The sequence below is a fragment of the Panthera tigris genome, chromosome F3, assembly GCF_018350195.1.
Source record: "Panthera tigris isolate Pti1 chromosome F3, P.tigris_Pti1_mat1.1, whole genome shotgun sequence".
Lineage (NCBI taxonomy): Eukaryota > Metazoa > Chordata > Mammalia > Carnivora > Felidae > Panthera > Panthera tigris.
The window spans coordinates 26,531,204-26,552,054 of NC_056678.1; the positions used below are offsets into that span (position 1 = coordinate 26,531,204).

Below are 20,851 nucleotides of genomic sequence, written 5' to 3' on the forward strand. Positions count from 1 at the left end.
GGATGCGGGTGGGTTGGTACTGCCTATAGGCTGGTGTTCCCTGCATCCTGTATGAGTCTTCTTTTTGAACACATTGGCTCACGTTATCCCTGTTAGTTCTTTCCCCTGTATCCCAAAAAGAAGGCCAATGAAACTCTAACCAGAACATGACGCTGTGAATTTCAAAGCAGAAGAGATTCTCCATTCTATTTTTGCTCTCTCACAGCTCCTATATCTGAGTCTCACGGTTTTTTTTTGGTTTTTTGTTTGTTTGTTTTAGTCCTCATGGAATCATTTCTTCCCAGCAGCCAGAATGAGTCGGGAGGAACACATTTAATGCACATAGTATTTGGGTCCCAAGATAATATGAAAGCACAGGAAGCTGTGGTTTCAGAGAGCTAAAGACACCTGAGTGAGGCCAGGTGAGCAATGAACTTCTCTGCTAGCAGTTCTCCTCTCAGGTTGAGTGAAGACATCCCTTCTCAGGCTCCCAATCCCATGGCCATCCATGCTTTCCAAACCAATTTTCCATAGTTTCTGGTTGTTTTCCTGTATAGTTATTGTCAGTTATAACAACAGTTACATACATGATTTCATATCATCCCTACTACCACCCTTCAAAGCAGGCAGGTATCAACACCATTTACAGATGAGGAAGCTCAGAGTAGTTAAGTGACTTGTCCAAGGCCACAGGGCTGATTTGATGCAAGCCCTGGCTACATTCCCTCTAGCACAGCACCCATGGCTTTCTAAGCAGCCCATCTACCAGAAAGTAGATCCAGAGAGGAAAAGCTGTTGCTCAGCCATCGTAATAGGAATGGATTTAGGGAACTCTGTGCCCTAAGTCATTAATAATTACTGAGGGGAAGAGGAATTCTGATTCACTCTTCTGACATTTGACCCAAGTTCAACAGCCTCACAGGAGGGAAGATTTTAGGATGAGTCTCAGATTATGAAGGGGCTCCAGGTGGAAGCAACGTGGGCCATTCCTGTGAAGGATGGCATTTCTTGTAGTATTTTCAGAGGGGGACCAGAATGGGTAGATTGGTGAGATAAGATCCTAGAACTAAAATGACATGGGACAGAAAAGTTCCTGTGAAGGAAGTGCTTATAGAATAGTCACCCTGTCCTCAACCGTGAGGGGCCAAAATGCTGTTTCTGTCCTCTAAAGCAGGGATCGGCAAACTTATTTGGTAAAGGATCAGGTAATGCTTTGTATTTTGAGGGTCACACTGTCTTTGTCACAACTACACAACTCTTCCTTATGGTGTGAAAGCTGCCACAGACTATACATAAATGAGTGGATGGCTGTGTTCTAATAAGCTTTACTCACACAAACAGGCAGTGGACCATGTTTAGCCTTGAAGCTGAAGTTTGCCAACCCCTGCTCGGAAGCCCAGGAGGCACATCATCTGAGAAATACTGGACGGTGAAAGAAATCGGGGGAGGTTATTCATGCAAATTCCTGCCATTTAATTCAATTCTGTATATAAAAATCCTTAAGTGTTTAGGGGATCAGTTGGAAGAACAGCCTGCTCAGTTTTCTACATAATTTTAGTCAATCTCAAACCATGTCTTTCGAGAGGGATGAGTGAGATAAAATGCTAATGTCACTTACTGTGATGGCCAGATGTTCTGGCCCAGAAGACCCCTGTCAACCCACCCCTCTCCCCGCCCCAATGACTCAAAGGAGTCCACTAACCACTGGTAGGGAAGAAAAAGAAAAAGATTACTGGAAGCCCCTCTGGTGATTGAAACCAAGCACTCTGAGGTGCAGACTGTGTGATGAGATTGGCAAAGAAAAGGAAGGCCTGTCACAGAAGGAATGAGAGGGAAAAGGAAGATAAAGAAGCTATGTTTTTGTTGGCTGGCTGGATACCAGAGCCAATCTGAGGGCCTGAGCTCTTCCCCAGGCCAGGACTGAGAGGAATCTCCTCTCCTTCTGTAACAGGCAGACCTTTAGGTGGCTCTGGTTCCAACCCCTTCCTTGGGAACCCCACAGGCCCTTGATATGGGCCCCACTGGGATGGTCGAGAGGCCTACGCACCATGCAGCTCTGTCATATTCTGCCCAGACGCGGACAAACTCGTCCAAGTGGTGAGGCCCTAGGATGGATGAGTCCCGAGTCAGGTACTCAAAGTTGTCCATGATGACGGCCACAAACAGGTTGAGCATCTGGAGGGCATGGGGGAGAAGAAGAGTTAAGTAGTGCAAACAAACCTAACACAGTAAAACAGGTTTCAAGGCCAATAAAGAATTCAAAAGTGTGTGAGGCCGAAGTTCCTAACTAAAGCCCTATTCATCTTGTTGAATGCCACATGTTTTCATCAGAATTTCCACACATTTCACTGTGTATTATTTCACTCTTCCATGCCACTTTATATTTGGAAAGAACCCCACAAAAAGAGTCACTTCATTATCTGTTCAATTAATTTGTTATTGCAGCAGAGGGAGCAGTAAGAGCGACAACATTCTCGAAGTCAAGGCCTGACACCAATCCTCCCTTCTAGCCTCCCCCACCCCCAACCCTGCTCCACAAAAGGAGCCAACAGAAGAACTGGTAAGATGCCTTAGAGCTGACTGCGTGGCTTACTGTGTGAAGACCTGGAAGCCGTTCACGCCCTGAAGTGGCTTCCAAGACCCCGTTGTCTCACTTATTTGCACACCATTTGCACAGCATTTATTGTGCACCCACTGTGCTGCAGAGATCCAGGTGCTAAGGATGGGAAGTAAGAAAGTTTTGTCCAGAGATACATTCCTATGCCTAGCACATTGCTTAAAACAGAGCAGACCTTCACCTGTTCCTTGAATATTCTTAAAGACTTCGTATTTAGCACAGACTGTGATGTATGAGGAACACACAAATGGTGTAAAATTTTTTATGAGCCATTTTAAGAAGCATACACAGACAGGTTACAATGGGACCAGAAAGGGGTATGAATGTGAATTTCGTATCATTTCCAGTTCATGAAATATTATCCATCTTTTATTTTTTCCTTAACCATTTAAGAATGTAAAAACCACTAGCTCATGGGCCATACAGAAAGAGGTGGCAAGCTGGATATGATCCACGGGCTATATTTCCCCCATTTCTGGTCTCAATTTTGCAGTAGGCAACAGAATCCACTAAAGGGTTTTGAACTAGGATAAAGACCTAGATATATTTTATCCAGAAGGAGCCCCTGGAAGCAGGGGAGAGTTTTGTGGTGCTTCTGAACCAAGGCAGTAGCAGGAGAGTAGTATAGATAGGAGAATCGAAGGACATGGTATTGACAGAACTAGACCACCTGAATAGCACTGTTTTATTGTTTCTTGGCTGCCTAGAACTCATTTACTATACATCTGGTCTCTTGAGGACCACCCCCCCTGCATCCCCCCAGCCGCCTATACCCAGTTAATATGGTTCAGTGGGGTACCACCTATGATCCAGGTCTCAATCAGCCACTGAACCCCATTTTCCTGGGCCACAGTGATTGGTGATCCAATCAAGGCCAATAAAATGGTATTGAACCTTCTGGGCAATAGACTTGTTCTTCCCTGTGAGTCTTGAATGTGTGAGGACTGGGGTCTAGAGCTGCTGCTACAGCCATCTTGGAGCCAGAGGCTGGGGGGTGTTTGGAAAAGAGCTCACAGGGAGGAGCCTGGAGGAAGAGATCCATAAATAAAGAAACTTGGTCCTGGTGATGTCATCTGAGGGCCAGATCAAGCCTGCTAATGCCTCTCCTTGCCCCAAGACTCTTCATTTACATATGCCTGTAAAATCCCTTTTTGCTTAGGCCAGATGTAGCCTCGTGTCCTGTCTTTCACGAGTGAAAGAGTCCTGCTTGAGAGACAGAACTGCCTGAGGGGACAAGAGGATTGGATCTCTGTTGATTCCCAGGCAAAATGGCCAGGTGGATGGAGGTGCCAGATATGCAGACGGCATATAAGATAAGGAGAAAGTCTGGAGACAGGACGTGGTTGGAGTCTTCTCCGCAATACAGACAGACTGCTGGCTATTTCCTAACAACCACTCTCATTCCTGCTTGCCTTCCTCTGTTTTCCTCTGTCCCACTGCCTAGAATACAAGCAGATGCCTAGCCGTGTAGCCCCTGGAGGTGATGTCTGGGGTGCTCACCACTCTGTGGAACGACCGAAACAAGCCTGTACTGCCTTCCTCCAGACTTCACTGGTGTGCAAGAGAAACAAACATCTCTTTTGGTTAAATCACTGTTATTCGGGGGGTTCTGTCTCATGAAACCTGAACCTAATCATGGGCTGGGCCTTTCTTTCTGTCACTGAGATTGGAGCCGCCGTGAATACATATATTCAATCACTGCCTGGGTTCTAAAGGAGTTTCCACATAGCCACACGTTTGTTTTACACTCCTTTCAAGGTACTTATTATTAATGTTAATAAAACAGTATTATCTTCGCTTCATATTTGTATAGTCTTTTATAGCGTGGTGTGCACACTCACACCTATTATTTGCTTTAATGCTCCTCTCACCTTGTGAGGCAGGCTTAATTATCATCAGCCCTTCGAGGGCACATGTGCCTCCAAGGACACATTTGTATTCTCACCTCCAAGCACACAGCCTGGCTCATCACAGCAGATCAGTAAGTCTAGAGTGGTTGGTTTGAATTAAGAAGCTGTGTGACTTGCCCCAGGTCACAAAGTTGGTCTCATGCAGGGCTGAGATTTGAAAGCAGATCATCTCATCCTGAATATAGCCTCTTTAAAAATAACATTAATGTGAATTATGCAGCACCCTCCATCTCAAAATTCTGAGTACCTTTATAGTCTCTAATTAATTTTCCAGTTATATCTTGGTTTCTTTTAATATTTATTATTAAACACTTACACCATGTAGGATAAAGCTGAGATGTCCACATGCCCTTCTACCTGCTCCGTATCACCCCCACAGCAGCCCCGTCAACAAGCACTCATATCCCCGTATGCCTTTCTCCCTTGGACTCCAGCCGACAGAGCGACTATAACCCACTCACAGTTTCTCCCCAGGGCCTCTAAGACACTGTTTTGTGTTCTTTTTCATTGAAAACCTTTCACACCCCCAAGAAGAGAGTGTATTCAAACAAATCCCCGCTCACCATGAAAATAATACCCTTATATCGACTCATTTTCCCTCCCATTTACAGAAGCTACAAAAGGGAAAGTGTCTTGCCCATTCTAGAACAGCAACAAAGCCAAGACACAAGGCAGGCTACCCAAGTCTCTAGCTGGCTCACTCTCTGCTACGTTAACCTGCTGACCACCCTCCAAAGTCTGCCTGCAAGCTGCTTTTCCACACCAGAGAGCTAGACATGTGGCAGATCTCCTCATGATCACTTTAGGGAAGTAGAAACGCTTGGCCATGAGATAATTCACTTGCTGCACGGCTGTGAAATTAACCACTTTTCAGTGGTATTGCCTTAGTTTTAGACTTGTTCAGCGAGTGACATTAGCAGCAAAGCCAAGCTGAGGGGTGTCAGGGTGGCCAGAAACACCAGACCGGCCCTTTAACCTATCTGGTAGCACCTTGTCCATGACTGTGCAGGGCAGGGATGTCTGGATGCTGGTGTGCTAATTCATGCTTTCTCCCAAAAAGAATTAAGAAGGCCATCTAGGGCTTCTCACCATTTTCAAAGTGGGTATGCTTCACTTTGTATTATGTAATTTGTAATATCACTTAGTATTTACTAATGCCCAAAATAGTCCATTTCCTTTCATTTCCTTTCATGCCTCTCAAGCTGGCCAACTGTCATCAAACAAAATGACAGAAGAGAGATCACATCTATTACATCATATATTGTCATCACTCTACCTTATTAATGCTACCACTTTGTATTTCCAAGGTACCTTTTCTCTTTTGAAAGTCTCCAAAAGAGAGATAAGATATTCTTAGTCCTCCCTGTAAGATACTATACCTGAAGTATAGAGAAGACAGATTTACTCCAGGTCACAACAGATTCAACATGAAGCTCAATACTCTATTCCCTAAACTCCACTCCACTTGTTGTTCCTTCTCACAGTAATCCTTCCCTAGAAGCAGCAAGAACTGTCCAGTGTCAGCCATGGGAAGTCACCCACCCAGGAGTCAGCTAAGGATCCTGGCCTTTAAAAGTTCCTTGGGAGGGGACCTGGGTGGCTCGGTTGGTTGATCATGAGACTCTTGATCTCGGCTCAGGTCATGATCTCATGGTTCATGAGTTCGAGCCACGCATCGGGCTCTGTACTTGATGGTGTGGAGACTGCTTGGGATTCTCTCTCTCTCCTCTCTCTCTCTGCTCCTCCCTGCTCTCTCTCTCTTTCAAAATAAATAAGAGTTTCTTGGAGGATGGGGCGGGATAGGGTAGAGTAGGCCACATCTCAAGCCAAGAGCACAGGGTTTGCTCACCAAGAAGGAGCAGAAGAAGATGAAGGAGACAAAGTAAACATAGGCCAGATCGGTGCCACAGCGCTCATTCTCATTCTGCCCTGATGGCGCAGTGGTGTCGGGCTCACAGCCTTTCTCCCCGAGGCACGACAGCATTATCTCCTGCCAGGCCTCACCTGTGGCACTCCTGAGCCCAAAAGAGATTTTGGTTAGTAGTATCAGGTCTGCGTGTCTCATCCTCTCCTTGGCCCTCTTCCCCAACTCACCCACCCCTTTCTCTTCTCTGCAGGTTCCTTTTGTGACCAGTTAGTGTCCCTCCAGTACTTTCTATCCAGAGAAGAGGGCCCAGGAGGTCTCTCTTGGGCTCTGTCACCTCACCCACTGCTTCTCTGTCTTTTCAGGAGTCTCTGCTGACAGTGGTAGAGATAGTGATGGGACTCTCTAGGGCCACATAAACCTGGCCATCCAGGGTTTCGGCCCTTAAATGGAATTTGGTCCGCAGGAAACTGTCCCCACCCTCCCTACTCAGAGTCCTGGCATGCGTGTTCTGAACTTGCAATTTACAAACTAACTGCTGAGTCTAAGATGTCAAGGAAACTTTCTCTTGTCATCAGAGCATTTTTTCAGAGGCACTGGACCTCCCCACCCCTGCCTCTAGTCTACTGTACATCCTGATAGGATCAGAACACGCAGAACAAGGAGACAAATAGGAGGAGGAGGCAGAGTAACTCTGTCTCCCTTGACAAGAGAGCCACAGTATAAGAGTTTTGCATCCAGATACCTGAAGAGTAACATGAGGGACCCGAAGAAACTCCGGAAGTTGTTGTGTCGGTTGATGTGACTCTCCTCATCTAATTTTATGTTTCCGAATACCTTGAAGAGAAAAACAAAAAACAAAGAGCATGACTTGAGCTGTGTGATGTGTCCTGCATATGAATATTAGATGCACCTCATCTAATGGGGTTGGCAAATCTATATGCATGGCCTTTCCCAATGGCCCAATCCTGAAGCAGACAACTCAAACCCAAATAGGCTGATGGATCCCATGCTCCTGGCCTGACATGAACAAGTAATTATATTCTTCTGCAGCAGAGAGGACCAAAGACCATAGAAGGCAAGATCTTTTTGAAGTCATTCTGCCTGTACATAGTTCCTCCCACACCTAATTTGGTCTTTTTATTTCCATGGTACCTGTCACCATGGTACTCAAGCAGTCTATCAAAGACATACCCCATAACAGAAGTGCAGGGAAGGAGCTACCCCTGTCTTTCTGTCTCAGGTAGTAATGATTGGAATATGTGTATTTGTAGAACATGTGATTGACAGCTTGGGCAGGTGCTGCCCTGGAATTTGCAAGCGGTTTGGGTCACAGAGGGGCACCTCTATCTTCCTTGGATATGTTTCCATCCAGAGAGTCCAATTTCAGAAAGTCAAAACATCTATAATCTAGAGTCCATGACAACGAATGCACACAAAGCAAAGTCCAGACCAATAGGATGAAGAAAGTCAGGACAACTGGATACTTAGAAAAGGAGAAAGAATGGGCAGACCTGGCTATAGAATGAATTTGCTAATCCGCTTTCGGTCTTTGAGCCCAGAATGTGGTCACCATGCAAATTCACATGAAAGAAAAAAAAGAAGGGAAAACTCAGAGATCTTTATCCACAGACAGTGAATAATGTTGAACTCTGAGACCCTAAGTCTCTTCGGATGAGAGGGGTACCCTTCCACATGGACTTTCCTCCCAACCATGTTTCAGGTATCAGGATCTATTCCTACAAGTCAATGATGGTACAACTGAAGGCTTACAGGTCACTTTTCCAGCCCTTTGAGACACTTTCCAGACTATATTTAACATACTTCAGTTTATCTAATATATGCTAAATGGAACACATTTTTCCCCTGAACAGTTTTTAGAATGTGCAGTTGAGGAACGATCTCTGCCCCCAGCTATTTTACTCAAGTAACTCCCACTGACACCTGCTTTGGGGATTTGTTCTCCACACTGTTTTTCAAAACCCAAATACTACTTGTTTCTCAGGGAGAACGGAAGTGGCAAGGTAGGCAGCGCAGGGGAAGAAAGGAAGGAGGAAGATAAGAGGGTGGAGGGCCCACAAACAGACAGACAGTAGAACTGAAAAAATCCCCAACAACCACATTTAGTTCCAGGCACCCCAGGAGGAAACTGTCATACATCCTTATGCCTGTGTTCACATCACCTTCTCTCCTTTTCACTCTCTTGGCCCAACATCTGCAATTTATCACATCACATCCACACAACTTACAATGTTTTTTTCTACCTCTGACAGTCCTGAAACCACCATTAATTGTCCTCACTATGATTTTCTCAAACACCTTATCCAGTTATCAACTAGTGGGAGGGCATGCTGTGATTCTGCATGAGGTGTGTGGGTAACAGTCAAAGAAACTGAAGCTGTTTTGAATCGACTATAGTTATCAAGCCAAAAATGTATAAATACATATTTATTGTGAAGGCAGTTTTTAAAATCCCACCTTCTATTTATTTATTCATTTTTTATTTTTTAGCTTTTCACTTAGTCCTTGTCCCAGACCAAATTTCCTACACCAAAAGGGCATGAAAGAAAAAGAAGAGATACTGAGACCCACCAGAACGCTTAACAGAAGCACAAGCTTAAATCTACTTTCACTCGGAATCACAGAACTTTAGAACATAAAATGACCTGTGAAGACATCTATCCAACTTGTCTATGGTTCCGGTGAGGGTGTTAAGGCCCAGAGAGGTTTGGTGACTTGACCAAGTTTGTAGAGCTGGTCAGTGGAGGAGCTGAGGCGGAAAGCCTCACCTCCTAATGATCTGTGCCCCTGGACTGTTTCCCATACCCAGCAAGTTACTCCTTCCTTCCCTCTTCAGATTCCTCTGCAAAATTCTCTTCTTCCAAGATGACTGTGAAAGTTCAGAATAATGGTTCTTCTCACAGATTCATCCTGTTCCTATTTATTTTTCCAACACTGGTCTCCTGCCTTTATGTCTTTCTGTTTGGATGGATCCCTCTACTTTGTTGTGACTATACCAGATACAATTTCTTTAGCCACAAGCTACGTATCTGCATTGTGCACAGTGTGGGGTTTCTATCATGCACCAGGAGGAGGATGGCTCTCTAAAGGCAAATCACAGTGGGAAAGCCATTTGTGTCCCTGTGTAATGGAAACAGTGCTCCTATTTTGGGGGAAGAAGTCTAAGGGCAATAAGATATTAGACATTGCACACAATTTCATGACTGAACAGCTCCCACCTCCCACCAACAGGTCAAATAAATACTTGTATTTGCTTGTTAGTGGGAGGAGAGAGAACACGTAGTACACTAAGAATATGGGTTGTACAGCAGACAGAGCTGAGATTTAATTAAACTCAGCTCTCCCACTTACTGGGACCTTCAGTATGTTATAAGTTACTTAACCATGTTAAGTGTCAATGGAGACAATGAAACCCACCCATAAACATTTTCACATCACTTTCAAATACGTTAGTCACGTATTGTGCGTGTGCCTGCAGACAGGGAGGAAGAATGGGGTTAGAACGTTTTGGAGAGTGTTTGGCACACCCAGGAATTCAAGTATTGGTAAATAGCATTATCATCATTATCAGCAATAATGCTAATAGTTTACTACTAGAGATGGTGTTATTCTAGTTTATTTTGACTGAAGATGAAAGGAGGTAAGAGATATTTTAATCATGGACAAAAATTTAAGTTTCATTTGGCTGTTCAAGAACATTTAAATTCTAGAATCAAATATTTGAGAGTTAGAAGGGACTTAATAGACATCATCAAGCTGATCGTAAATTTCCATAGGGATTCTGCTTACAGCACAGCTCTGACGCCATCATGGCATTTCTCCTGAAATATCTTCATTAAAGGAGAACTCACTACTTCTCAACCAAGTCTCATGCTTTTTGATACTTGACATTCTATTGTATTTTGGGAGAACAAAAATCTCTCCAGTAATACAGTTAGGAGATGAACAAAATTAAGAAGTGCATGCAAGAGAGAGGAGCATAAAGAAGAGACATTTCAGAGATGCTTTGGCAAAAGGCTGCTGACACAGCAAGCATGGGAGATGTGTGCAGTGGCTCCAGATGGCAGGCACTGTTGAGAAGGCAGCTGGCAGTCCAAAGGCAGCCAGACTGCCTGACTGCAGGAGACTGCCACTTGGCTGAATTTCCATGCTAGGCTTTAGTCTCAACATCTCCAAGTCAGAAAGTTAGCCCCCCTGAAACAAGCAGACAGTCCAGTGTATCTAACTGGATATGTTCATGGGATGTGTCACTGACTGTTTATAGTAGGAGTCCACCTGCCACAAATGACAGTCACTTTAGGAAGATCTTATGACATCTTCTGCTCAGTGGACCTCTGGCTACCTGCATAAATATCCAGGATGGAAACATGGCCCTTGGGTGTCCCTAGGATTAGGCAGGCTGCTAGGATCCCTTTGAGTTGTTCCCAGTGGTAGGTCTTAGGGTGTAAATCTCAGCCATTCAAGACTTAACTCAGATATATTTTGTGCTGTTGTGTATGAGGGAACAACCATCTGACCTTCTTTTAGGTCTAGCTCAAATACGGGAGATGCTGAGAAATGGATCATCATGAGCCTCACCCCCTCCTTGGTCTTATGCGAGACCTCTCTGGCTAAGAACAGTGGTGTCACTTTTGCTTTAGTCCTTTTGTTGTGTTCACAGAAGTCCCACTACTTGTAAGTCAGCACCATGATCTGATAACCTCAGATGAAACCCCTGTACCAGATTTGTACTGCAAATACCTTGGTAACCTGAGTGGGGAACCGTGCATATGTAAAATTCCCAAGGTGACATTGCAATAAGATCTTGGGAGCATGCCCATAGGCAAAAAGGGGTTCGAAGCACCCTCCACCTTGGATGCTAAGGCTGGTGAGCCAGTAACAATCTGTCACTGTCCCCAACCAGGCCCCAATATACCAGCTCACCTGCATCCCGATGATGGCATAGATGAAGAAAAGCATGGCAATCAAAAGGCAGACATAGGGGAGGGCCTGGAGAGAAAGCAGAGATAGGACCATAAATTCAAAGGGAGGCAGCTCACAGGCTCCACACCCACAGTTACAGGCAGTACTAGAACTCTTGCCCTAAAGCTGATTTTAATGGAAGGCTGGGACTCCCTATTCCCTGGGGCTATTCTGATTTGGAGTGCCACACTTCTGCAGATGTCCATGTCCTCTGACAAATATGTAAGCTATTGTCCATAGACAGGCTTGTCATTTACTTTCTGTCAAGAATGTTCATTCACCCAGAAGTGTGGCCCAGATCTTTAAGGAGAGCTAGGGAAACTTCCTGGGCTTGAGATTCATCCCACTTTGCATGCAGAATATTAATAACTGGGGCAATTGTGATGCAAATTACACAGAAAGCACCTAGATTGGGTCCTCATATACCTATGTTACCCCTTCCCACTCCCTCACTCAATGCCAAGCCCATAATAGAGAATCTGGAAGCAAAGAAGCCAGCTAGGGGTCTCAGTTGTTCGTCAGTTCCTAGAAGACCCCTTCATCTTCCGATGAAACTCTCTTTCCAATGTTTAAGCCTCCTGGCACTTCATTACATATCATGCAAAATTCTGAAAAGCCCTTTAAGTGTTAGCCACTGCAAAACTCTGCCATGAAGCCATGTGGCACAAAATTCCATATCATGTAAGCTAACTGCCACTGTGGGATGATAACATTTCAATTGTAGGAGTGAAGGGGGCAAGTGAAAGAGATGCGAGGTAGGGAACTGCCTACCTACAGAGAACTGGCTGGGGGAGGATGTAGGGAAATTTCCTTTGGGGGCCAGGGAGGGCTCTATGATTTGGAGGTGATCTCCATGCTGACATGGAAGCCTCTCTCCTTTACCATTCAGGAAGCTTCCTGGAGGACCGTGCAGCTTGCAGTCTCCATTCTATCCTGAGTGTGTGCAATGCACCTCCCAGGAGACTAGTTGAAGGCTTTCAGACTGCAGGGGCAGGGCAGGGCTTATCAACAGAGCTAACTAAATGAAGAGCCTTGGGAGACTTTTAGAACAGACTTTAGAATAAAGGATAAAATTAAAATGCGACCAAGTTGCCTAGAGAATCCCTTCTCCAGAGAGGTGCTGACTCCCAGGATCTATAAGGGAAATGGCTGCCTTTCAAGGGGCCGTGTGAAGACTCCGTCTGCTGAAAGGAGAGGGCTGGGAGGCAGGTTTCTTACCACTTGAGGTGCCGCTACCTTCTATCACCTTCTGCTTACTTTCTGCCCTTATTCTACCTTCTATACTCCAAGGTCTCCAGTCCCTAGCTCATCTCTCCCTACCACACCCCGCCAGCTTTTGGGAAAAGATCAAAGATTTATTCTGATCTCCTTTCTTATCATGTTATAAATTCTAACTCAAAATAAGGATAAAGAGGGAAGAACAAAGTAGGAGTCATTGGTTGGAGAACTGAGCTATGGTCACGGCTGGTGGTGGGGGGGGGGGAGGGCGTGGCTATGCCATGGCCCCCAGGGGGCAGTTTATATTGTGTGGCTCCTTGCTGTGTATTTGCAGAGGGAGCCTTTGTTAAGCCGACTTTCAGAAAACAATTTCTATACTGTGTCCTGGGACTGTTCTGAAAAGGAAACACCTATCCATCACAGTGTCACCTAGAGGCTGATTCACCTTGTCTTCACTGTTCTATATTCACTGCAATAAGCCAACCATTTGACCATCAATTTTTTGACATGCTTTTCTTTGCCCTCAACAGTATGCAGTTTTACAGAGAACTGGCGAGCATGATAATGTGACAGGCTGACACATATTTCTTGAGAGACTCACTAACTGTAACTTATTTGAAAGGTCTCTAACAAAAAGGTTTTAAAGAGTGGCTTGTGTATCAGATTCTAAATCCAAATTGACCTGAGACTCGGTAAATTCTTGCTAAGGTTTTAGATTTCTCCTCTGTCATGTGGCTTTGGAAAAATTCTTTCCATTGAGGTGAGAATAGATGAGAAACCCCATTGAGAGGGTTATGACACCAAACAATTACTATGGATATGATACAAATGTCAAGGTTGCTGGTAGGAGGCTGAACATCCTTACAACTCTTCTCATATATCAAACCCGCAGGATCTCAATGGAGAATAAGTCAGTAATGATAGTGTAGGGTGCACACTTTTCCAAATGATGAAGAAGAAATCACTGAATTCACTGGCTTAACCTCTTTAGTTCAATTAAAATACATAAACAATTAAAATAAAGGAGCCAATTTAGTAAATTCATGATTTCTCATCTTTGAATCAATTTCATCAAATTTATTTTTAAAGCACATTCATTGAAAAGCTTTTTTTGAGAGAGAGAGAGAAAGCGAACGAGCATGTGTGAGCAGAGGAAGGGCAGAGGGAGAGGGAAAGAAAGAATCTTAAGCAGGCTTCATGGCCAGCATGGAGCCTGACTCGGGACCCAACCTGGGGCTTAATCTCATGACCATAAGATCACAACCTCAGCCAAAATCAAGAGTCGGACACTTAACCAGCTGAGCCACCCAGGTACTCCCAAAAGCTTTAAGAGGAAATAGTAGGCATTTGGGCAGCACTTAGACTCCCAAAGCCTTAAAAACAAACTATGATATCTGCTACAGCCTGAAGACATTTAAGTATGTTTGGAAAACTTCTTTTATAGGAAGTTTCTGTCATTAAAGTGGGTTTCAGGTATCTTTAAAACTTACATTTATTACACATATACCTCTGTATAGCCCCATGAGACCATTCAAAGAAGCTCACCACATTAACCTTGCCCAAGCATCCTATTAGATAGTAAGACACAGAGGTGACCATTAGCATGCCATACATTCAGGGGTTCAGGAAACACACACTGATGAAGACATGGATGGGACTTATGAATTATCTCGCAGAACTTTTTATTTTTAATTTTTTTAATGTTTATTTATTTTTGAGGGAGAGGGAGAGACAGAGTGTGAACAGGGGAGGAGTAAAGAGATAGGGAGACAGAATCAGAAGCAGACTCCTGGCTCCGAGCTGTCAGTGCAGAGCCCGACACAGGGCTCGAACTCACAAGCCACAAGATCGTGACCTGAGCTGAAGTCGGACATTTAACTGACTGAGCCGCCCAGGTGCCCCACGTTGAAAAACTTTTAATGTGACCTACAGCCATTGGCAAGTCCCTCAAAATGCAGAAGATGCATTACTACAGGTGTCTGGCTCTCTACATGGACAGGATCGCTGGGGGCGCTTTGGAATACCTCGAGAGGGAGCACACCTGATAAAATAGGCCTCAAGTGAACAAAGAAGGGAACTGAGTTATAATGTGGAGGTGTTTTTCTAGAATGAGATTCTCTCCAGTTAAACACAAGCTGCTTGCTGCCTGGCTGAGCTGCATTATAACTAAGAACTGCTGTATCTATTTAATGCTTCTGACAAACACTCATTCCTCGAGGTGAAGGGACCAGTGTAATGACACTGTGTGGCCCGGCTGTGCTGTCTGATAAGACAGAGAGGAGGATCTGGTGCTGCTTACCTTAAAGGACTGTACAAAAGTCCAAAGTAAAATACGGATGGTGTAGCCCTGACGTAGAAGCTTGATGAGACGAGCAGCTCGGAAGAGCTTCAGAAAGCTCATATTGAAGCCACTGGTGTTCACCAGCTGGTGGACCAAAAGGAAGCATATAATTAGTGACATTACGGTCATTTAGCAAAAACTAAGCACTAATATTTGCATATGTATCCCTCATTCAGATCATGGAATTGGACACAGATTCTGTCTTGTTTTCAACCCCATCGTCAACTGATGGGCCAGTGAGGACCATCTCTCTAAGCCTTCCCAGGCCTGCACTCTATTCCCAGGTAGAAGGGTATGGGTAGGACCCCAGAAGAGTGCCCTGCATATATCATACAAAACTAGCCTCCCTAGTCTTCTAAGCAGGCCTAGTGGTCCTAACTGCACTTAGATGCCCAAGAACATACCTAATAACCCCTCCAGGACATATGGTGGCCATGTCAACATTCAAAGAGAGTTATAATGAACCCTCCAAGTCTTCTTTAGGATAAACAGTTTTAGGGTAACAATTCAGGTCTAACAACCTTGATGGCAAAGATACTATGCCTCTCTTGTGCCTCCTAAAGAATCTAGCAGGACACTGTGTACACGAGCCCTCTTCTGGTATGGTCTATTGCACTCACCCCATTAAGTAGCTGCTTTTTGAGTCACGCAAATGAAACAGAACCTTCCATGAGATCCAGTCAGTGCCCTCCAATGTTTGCATTTTCTGGTGGATGCTCAGGAGTGAGGAAATGAACTCCCAACACCAAGAGGGCTACACATTTGGCTGGATGAGTTAAAAATGGGCTGTACGCACAGAAGGTTTTTTTTTTTTTTTTTTTTTTTTTTTTTTTTGCTATTCCAGGGCCAAGCTTAAAGACAAGGATGTATGAGCCACTCACCTTGCTGTCTGTCAGAATGATTTCTGTGATACTGCCAATCACGGTGATAAAGTCAAAGATATTCCAGGTATCTCGAAAATAGTTCTGCCATGTGAATTCGGTCATGGGAGCATCAGAAAAAGGAGGAAAAGAAATGGTGAAGAGACACCTTTCATTACGTAAGTTTGTAACTTGGAATTAAAACTTGTCAGTTCATGTACAAGGTCATCCTAACTTTGACTTCAGTTTCCTATGTCTAATCGGAAATGCTATTTCTCCTTTACTGATTTGGGCATTTCTCATTTGGGAAGCAGTCTCATCACTACTTGAAGACCTTGTTTTTGAATCTGTCACTAAAAAGCTACATAAAAATATGTAAGAAAGAGATTTGTGGCCAAGAACATTATAAAGTCCAAAAAAAGGCAAGATCATTGTCACCCATAAGGCAATAAAATTATTTACAATATCACTCTAAGGCTTTCTACAACTTTAAGTCATCTATATTATACCATGTGATTCTATAAATATACAGTTCTGACTTTCAACTATTAATAAAAATCACAGAGATGTTCTAAGTGATTAAAGGTCAAAGATGTGCCAAAAATCTCCTCCTAACTCCACAGGGCAATAGGACAAACAAGACTTCATCTTTCCCCTCTTTCTCTGCTTTATTACAGCTTTTGAGTAATAAAATGAGTGTATTGAAGGAAATGGAGGAGAAATAAAGGACCTGGAGATGCACCAGCCATGTAACACTCTGCTTAACAGAGAGAGGAGGCTTTCCTCCTATCTCCAGTGCTCAGGTGAACACAGACCTTGGACTACATTCCTTAAAAGAAACAGAATACTTGGGTTTCCAAAGTCACTGGCTTGTCCTTGGGCAGCACCTCCCATAGGAGACTCTCAGAGCACAGCTGAAGTTAACTCCCCTACCCTCAAAATGAGCATTAATGAATTTTATGACATGTCCCAGATATGGGGTAGTCCCTTGGCATTCTTTCAGTTCATTTGTGTCTCCCACAGATCCTACAGGTATGTCAAGATCAATATCTTATGTTCATAAAACACTCAGTGGCAGGAGTGGCAAGAAGAATCAGCAGAGACATGCAGTTTGGAGAGCAAAGGAGTGTGGTAAGAGCAAAGCTACCTTTATTGAACACCTTCTCAGGACTAGAACCTAAGGACCTTGGGTACATTGCCTAACTGGGTATACACAATAAAGTATATAAACCTCTAAGATAGCTATTGTGATCCTCGTTTTGAAAGACAAAACTAAGGCTTAGAGAGGCTCATCTGCTGGGCATGTAGAGAAACAGGCTACACAGCCTCACAAACTCACTTTCCATGAAGAGTACCTACTTCCTCAGGAATTGAACTAAGTTGAGTCTCCGAGTTCATAATTTCTCAGGGCTCTACTATTCCCAACCTGGAGTGAGCTTCTTGATCTTAGGCCCTCATACAGTAGAGAGAACACGACTCTAGGTCTTAGAGGACAGAAGCTCTGGATTCCAGGTGAAGGAGCTTTAGTGTAGTGTAGACTAGTAGATTCTTGTGGACAGATTATGGGCTTTCAAGTCAGATTAGACCAGGATCTGAATGCTGGCTCTGCCTTTTAGTAACCTTGGGCAAAGTACTGAATTTTCACGAGCCCTAACCCATCCATACAAGAAACTGTATCACCTATCTAAAAGAGCTGTTATAAGGCTAAAATGAATACTTAATATGGCAAACAATATATGTTCATTCTCTCCCTCTTTCTTCTTCTTCCTTTTTTATTCCCATCCTACTTTCCAATTCTACTGCCTTTTATTGGGTCATCTTCTTTTTAAGTTTATTTATTTTTCATTTTGAGAGAGAGAGAGAGAGAGAGAGAGAGAGAGAGAGAGAGAGAGAGAGAGAATATGAGAATGAGAGGCGCAGGGGACAGAGAGAAAGGGAGAGAGAATCCCAAGCAGGCTCTGCACTGCTTTGAGCCCAACATGGGACTCAAACCCACAAACCATGAGATCATGACCTGAGCCAAAATCAAGAGTCAGATGCTTACGTGACTGAGCCACCCAGGTGCCCCTATTGTGTCATCTTTAAAAAAGCTATACCAGGGGCGCCTGGGTGGCTCAGTCGGTTAAGCGTCCAACTTCAGCTCAGGTCACGATCTCGCGGTCCGTGAGTTTGAGCCCCGCGTCAGGCTCTGGGCTGATGGCTCAGAGCTTGGAGCCTGCTTCCGATTCTGTGTCTCCCTCTCTCTCTGCCCCTCCCCCGTTCATGCTCTGTCTCTGTCTCAAAAATAAATAAATGTTAAAAAAAAAATTAAAAAAAAAAAGCTATACCATTTTTCTGAACTTCAATTTCCTCATTTAAATGAACAACATCGACAATGATAATGATGGCATCTGCCATGTGTATTTCAGAGTCACTGAGAAGATCTAACAAAATAGTATACATTAGGATATTCTGGAAACCTAGAGTACTATATCAGTGTAAAGACTTGTTTGGACCTAATGTGCCTTTTAACGGGTGAAAATGCCTCTAGACCTTGAATAAAAATATGGAGGTGAGGGTGGGAAGGAGGCAGACTCTGGGGCCAGTCTAGTTAAGCTTGTAAGTATGTATTCAGCATTCACCATAATTAACACACAGTTGGGGACTTAAGTCACAGACAATGTCAATAGTACATGCAAGTAATCAAGATGCATAGAAAAACTTTCCCTGTTGTGGCACCAGCTTCTCCCTCACTCTGCTCACCCTGCTCACGGCTAGACTGTATTATAAAGGCATCTTTGTTGGTGGCAGTTTCTTTTTACTTTTTTATTTCCTCAAGTCTCAAAATACTCAAAGGGGAGTCAAGCAAACAACAATAGAGCCACCTGCAATGGGTTCTCTTCAACTCCCCTCCCCAAACCATCAAGTTAATGACTTTTCAAAGACCCATCAGGAGACCAAAAGCAGCCCCTACAATCAACACTCACAATTATCAGGCCCAGCCCAGAGTCCCTGCTAAAACCGCTACCAGACAAGCCCTTTTTCAGATAATAAGCAAAGTTTCTTTTCTTGCAGGGAAAGCCACATACACACACAATTTGAAATGGTAGCTCACACACTAAATAAGTGTGAAACAGCTGTCAAGTGGGTTTATCTGCATCCCACTGATCTCACTGTAAACGCTGAAGCAAGGAGGGGGGGTGCAGAGAGAATTATTTTGTTTATAGGACACTGAAGCAAAGGGCTAGGTTTGCTTAACACTGTTGAGAGCAGATGCAAGAATGTGCCAAGCAATTATAATTAATAGTTGAAGAAAAGTAAAAGACTCATACAAGAAAAACTCATCCCAATCCCCCTCAAACCTAATTCCAGTATACCTACATATCAACCTCTCTCTCCCTCCCTCTCTCTCCCTCCACGCCCCCTCTTTCACACACACACACACACACACACACACACACACACGCACGCATGCACTTTAAAGGTCATTAGCCTTTGTAAACTTAAGCAATAAACATTTATTTTTGTAGGCAGAAATTACGCTGCATGTAACTAACGGGAGGAGGACAATTAGGTAAAATCTAGTATCTGCTATGTTTGAGGCTAAGAGGGACAGGTATTTTCCCATATGAATTATAAAATCTCATACCTTTTACCAATAAACAAACACTCAAGGCTTATTAGTCCAATCTTTGTTTGGTTCCTATCAACAAATAAATTGTAGTTCTAGCAAGACCCAATGACTGTCACCCCTAAGCCACTGACAGAACCTGAAAGGACCAGAACTGATGGCTAGATGAGTTTGGAGCTGGGGATCCTTTGCCCTTTCTCCTAACACCCTCACACATCCTCTTGTCTTTATGGCAGTTTATTGAGAGTTGAAACAGGCCCACAATTAGGTCAGGTGAACCATTTTTGGAATAGCGGTAACCACCCCCCTTCCAACAAAGGCTGGGAATGCATCCAAAAGGAAGGGAAGACAAGTGTGATGCTGGGATAAATGCCATGACATACCAAGAAGCCAAACGCGATGATCTTTAGGACACATTCCAGAGAAAACACCATGGTGAAGGCAATATTCAGGTACTTCAGGGCCAGTTCATAGGTACAGGGAGCAGAGTAGTACTGCCAAGAAGAGAAAAGAGGAGAAAAAGAATCAAACCCTTAAGGTAAGGGGGTTATTCTTTGTCACTGAGGCTGGCCATCTCTCATCCCTGCCCTTGGGGGACACTCTGGTGTGTGGTGTCAGAGGAGAGACGTGCATCGAGTGCTGGAGAGAAGGACGATGGATCCCATGTAGCAGAACAAAACAAAACAGAGGAGAGCACAGACCATGCCTAGCTGTGGCTACTTATTAGCAAAATAGCCAGTCTTCCTAGAGATGAAGGTGGGCAGGATAGAAACATTTTCTGGAGTTAATTACTTTACCAGTTTTTATTAAATAAGATCGAACCTCTTCCAACACTCCTTTAGAACCCCATGATCACCTAGATCACACATTTCCACTCTTGTCTGAATCTGACTGAATCTGACTGCCATCAGCATCTCTGGTCCTGGGAGCTACTGTACTTCTTTGCTACAATGTGTCTCACTGCATTTTGCTCTAAAGATCCAGAAGCTGGGCTGTTGAATGGGACAAGATCAAAAAGAGATTCCACAGTGTTAAAGGAGGTAAGGAGGCAACAGACTTGAATGCTGGAGTGTCTGCCCAGTGTCTTGAGTGCACATGTAATTGCTCTGTGAGGGAACGGGCCCCAAGGCTCAGTCTCCTGAATGCCTGCAAGCCACCACCCCCTCACCTTCATCATCAGCACGACGGTGTTCAAGGCGATCATGGCCATAATGGTGTACTCAAAGGACGGCGACACCACGAAGTGCCAGACGCGGTACTGGAAGGTATGCCTGTTCTGCGGCATGTAGCGGGTGAGAGGTTTGGCACTGATGGCAAAGTCGATGCACGCCCTCTGAAGGAAAGTCACAGCTATTAGCTCAAACTCAAGTTCCCTAAACCTTGCACATTGGTGGGCTCTCTGTTAGGTGGCTAGAAAAACAGGACAGTGTATGAAAACAAAGATAGGGCTAGACAAGCAAAAGGAAAGA

The 20,851-nt window shown here is 44.2% G+C and overlaps 1 protein-coding gene across 2 annotated transcripts in view; it reads right to left on the reverse strand.

Moving 5' to 3' along the window:
• CACNA1E (calcium voltage-gated channel subunit alpha1 E) overlaps window positions 1-20,851 on the reverse strand; it is a 309,331-nt gene that overhangs the window by 23,362 nt on the left and 265,118 nt on the right. For both annotated transcript variants that reach the window (XM_042976069.1, XM_042976070.1), the window contains exons 31-38: window positions 20,551-20,715; window positions 19,766-19,876; window positions 15,794-15,877; window positions 14,871-14,996; window positions 11,315-11,380; window positions 7,116-7,207; window positions 6,356-6,521; window positions 2,027-2,154 (exon numbers count right to left, since the gene is read on the reverse strand). In XM_042976069.1, the coding sequence (XP_042832003.1) occupies window positions 2,027-2,154; window positions 6,356-6,521; window positions 7,116-7,207; window positions 11,315-11,380; window positions 14,871-14,996; window positions 15,794-15,877; window positions 19,766-19,876; window positions 20,551-20,715 (938 nt within the window). The remainder of the gene's footprint in view (window positions 1-2,026; window positions 2,155-6,355; window positions 6,522-7,115; window positions 7,208-11,314; window positions 11,381-14,870; window positions 14,997-15,793; window positions 15,878-19,765; window positions 19,877-20,550; window positions 20,716-20,851) is intronic.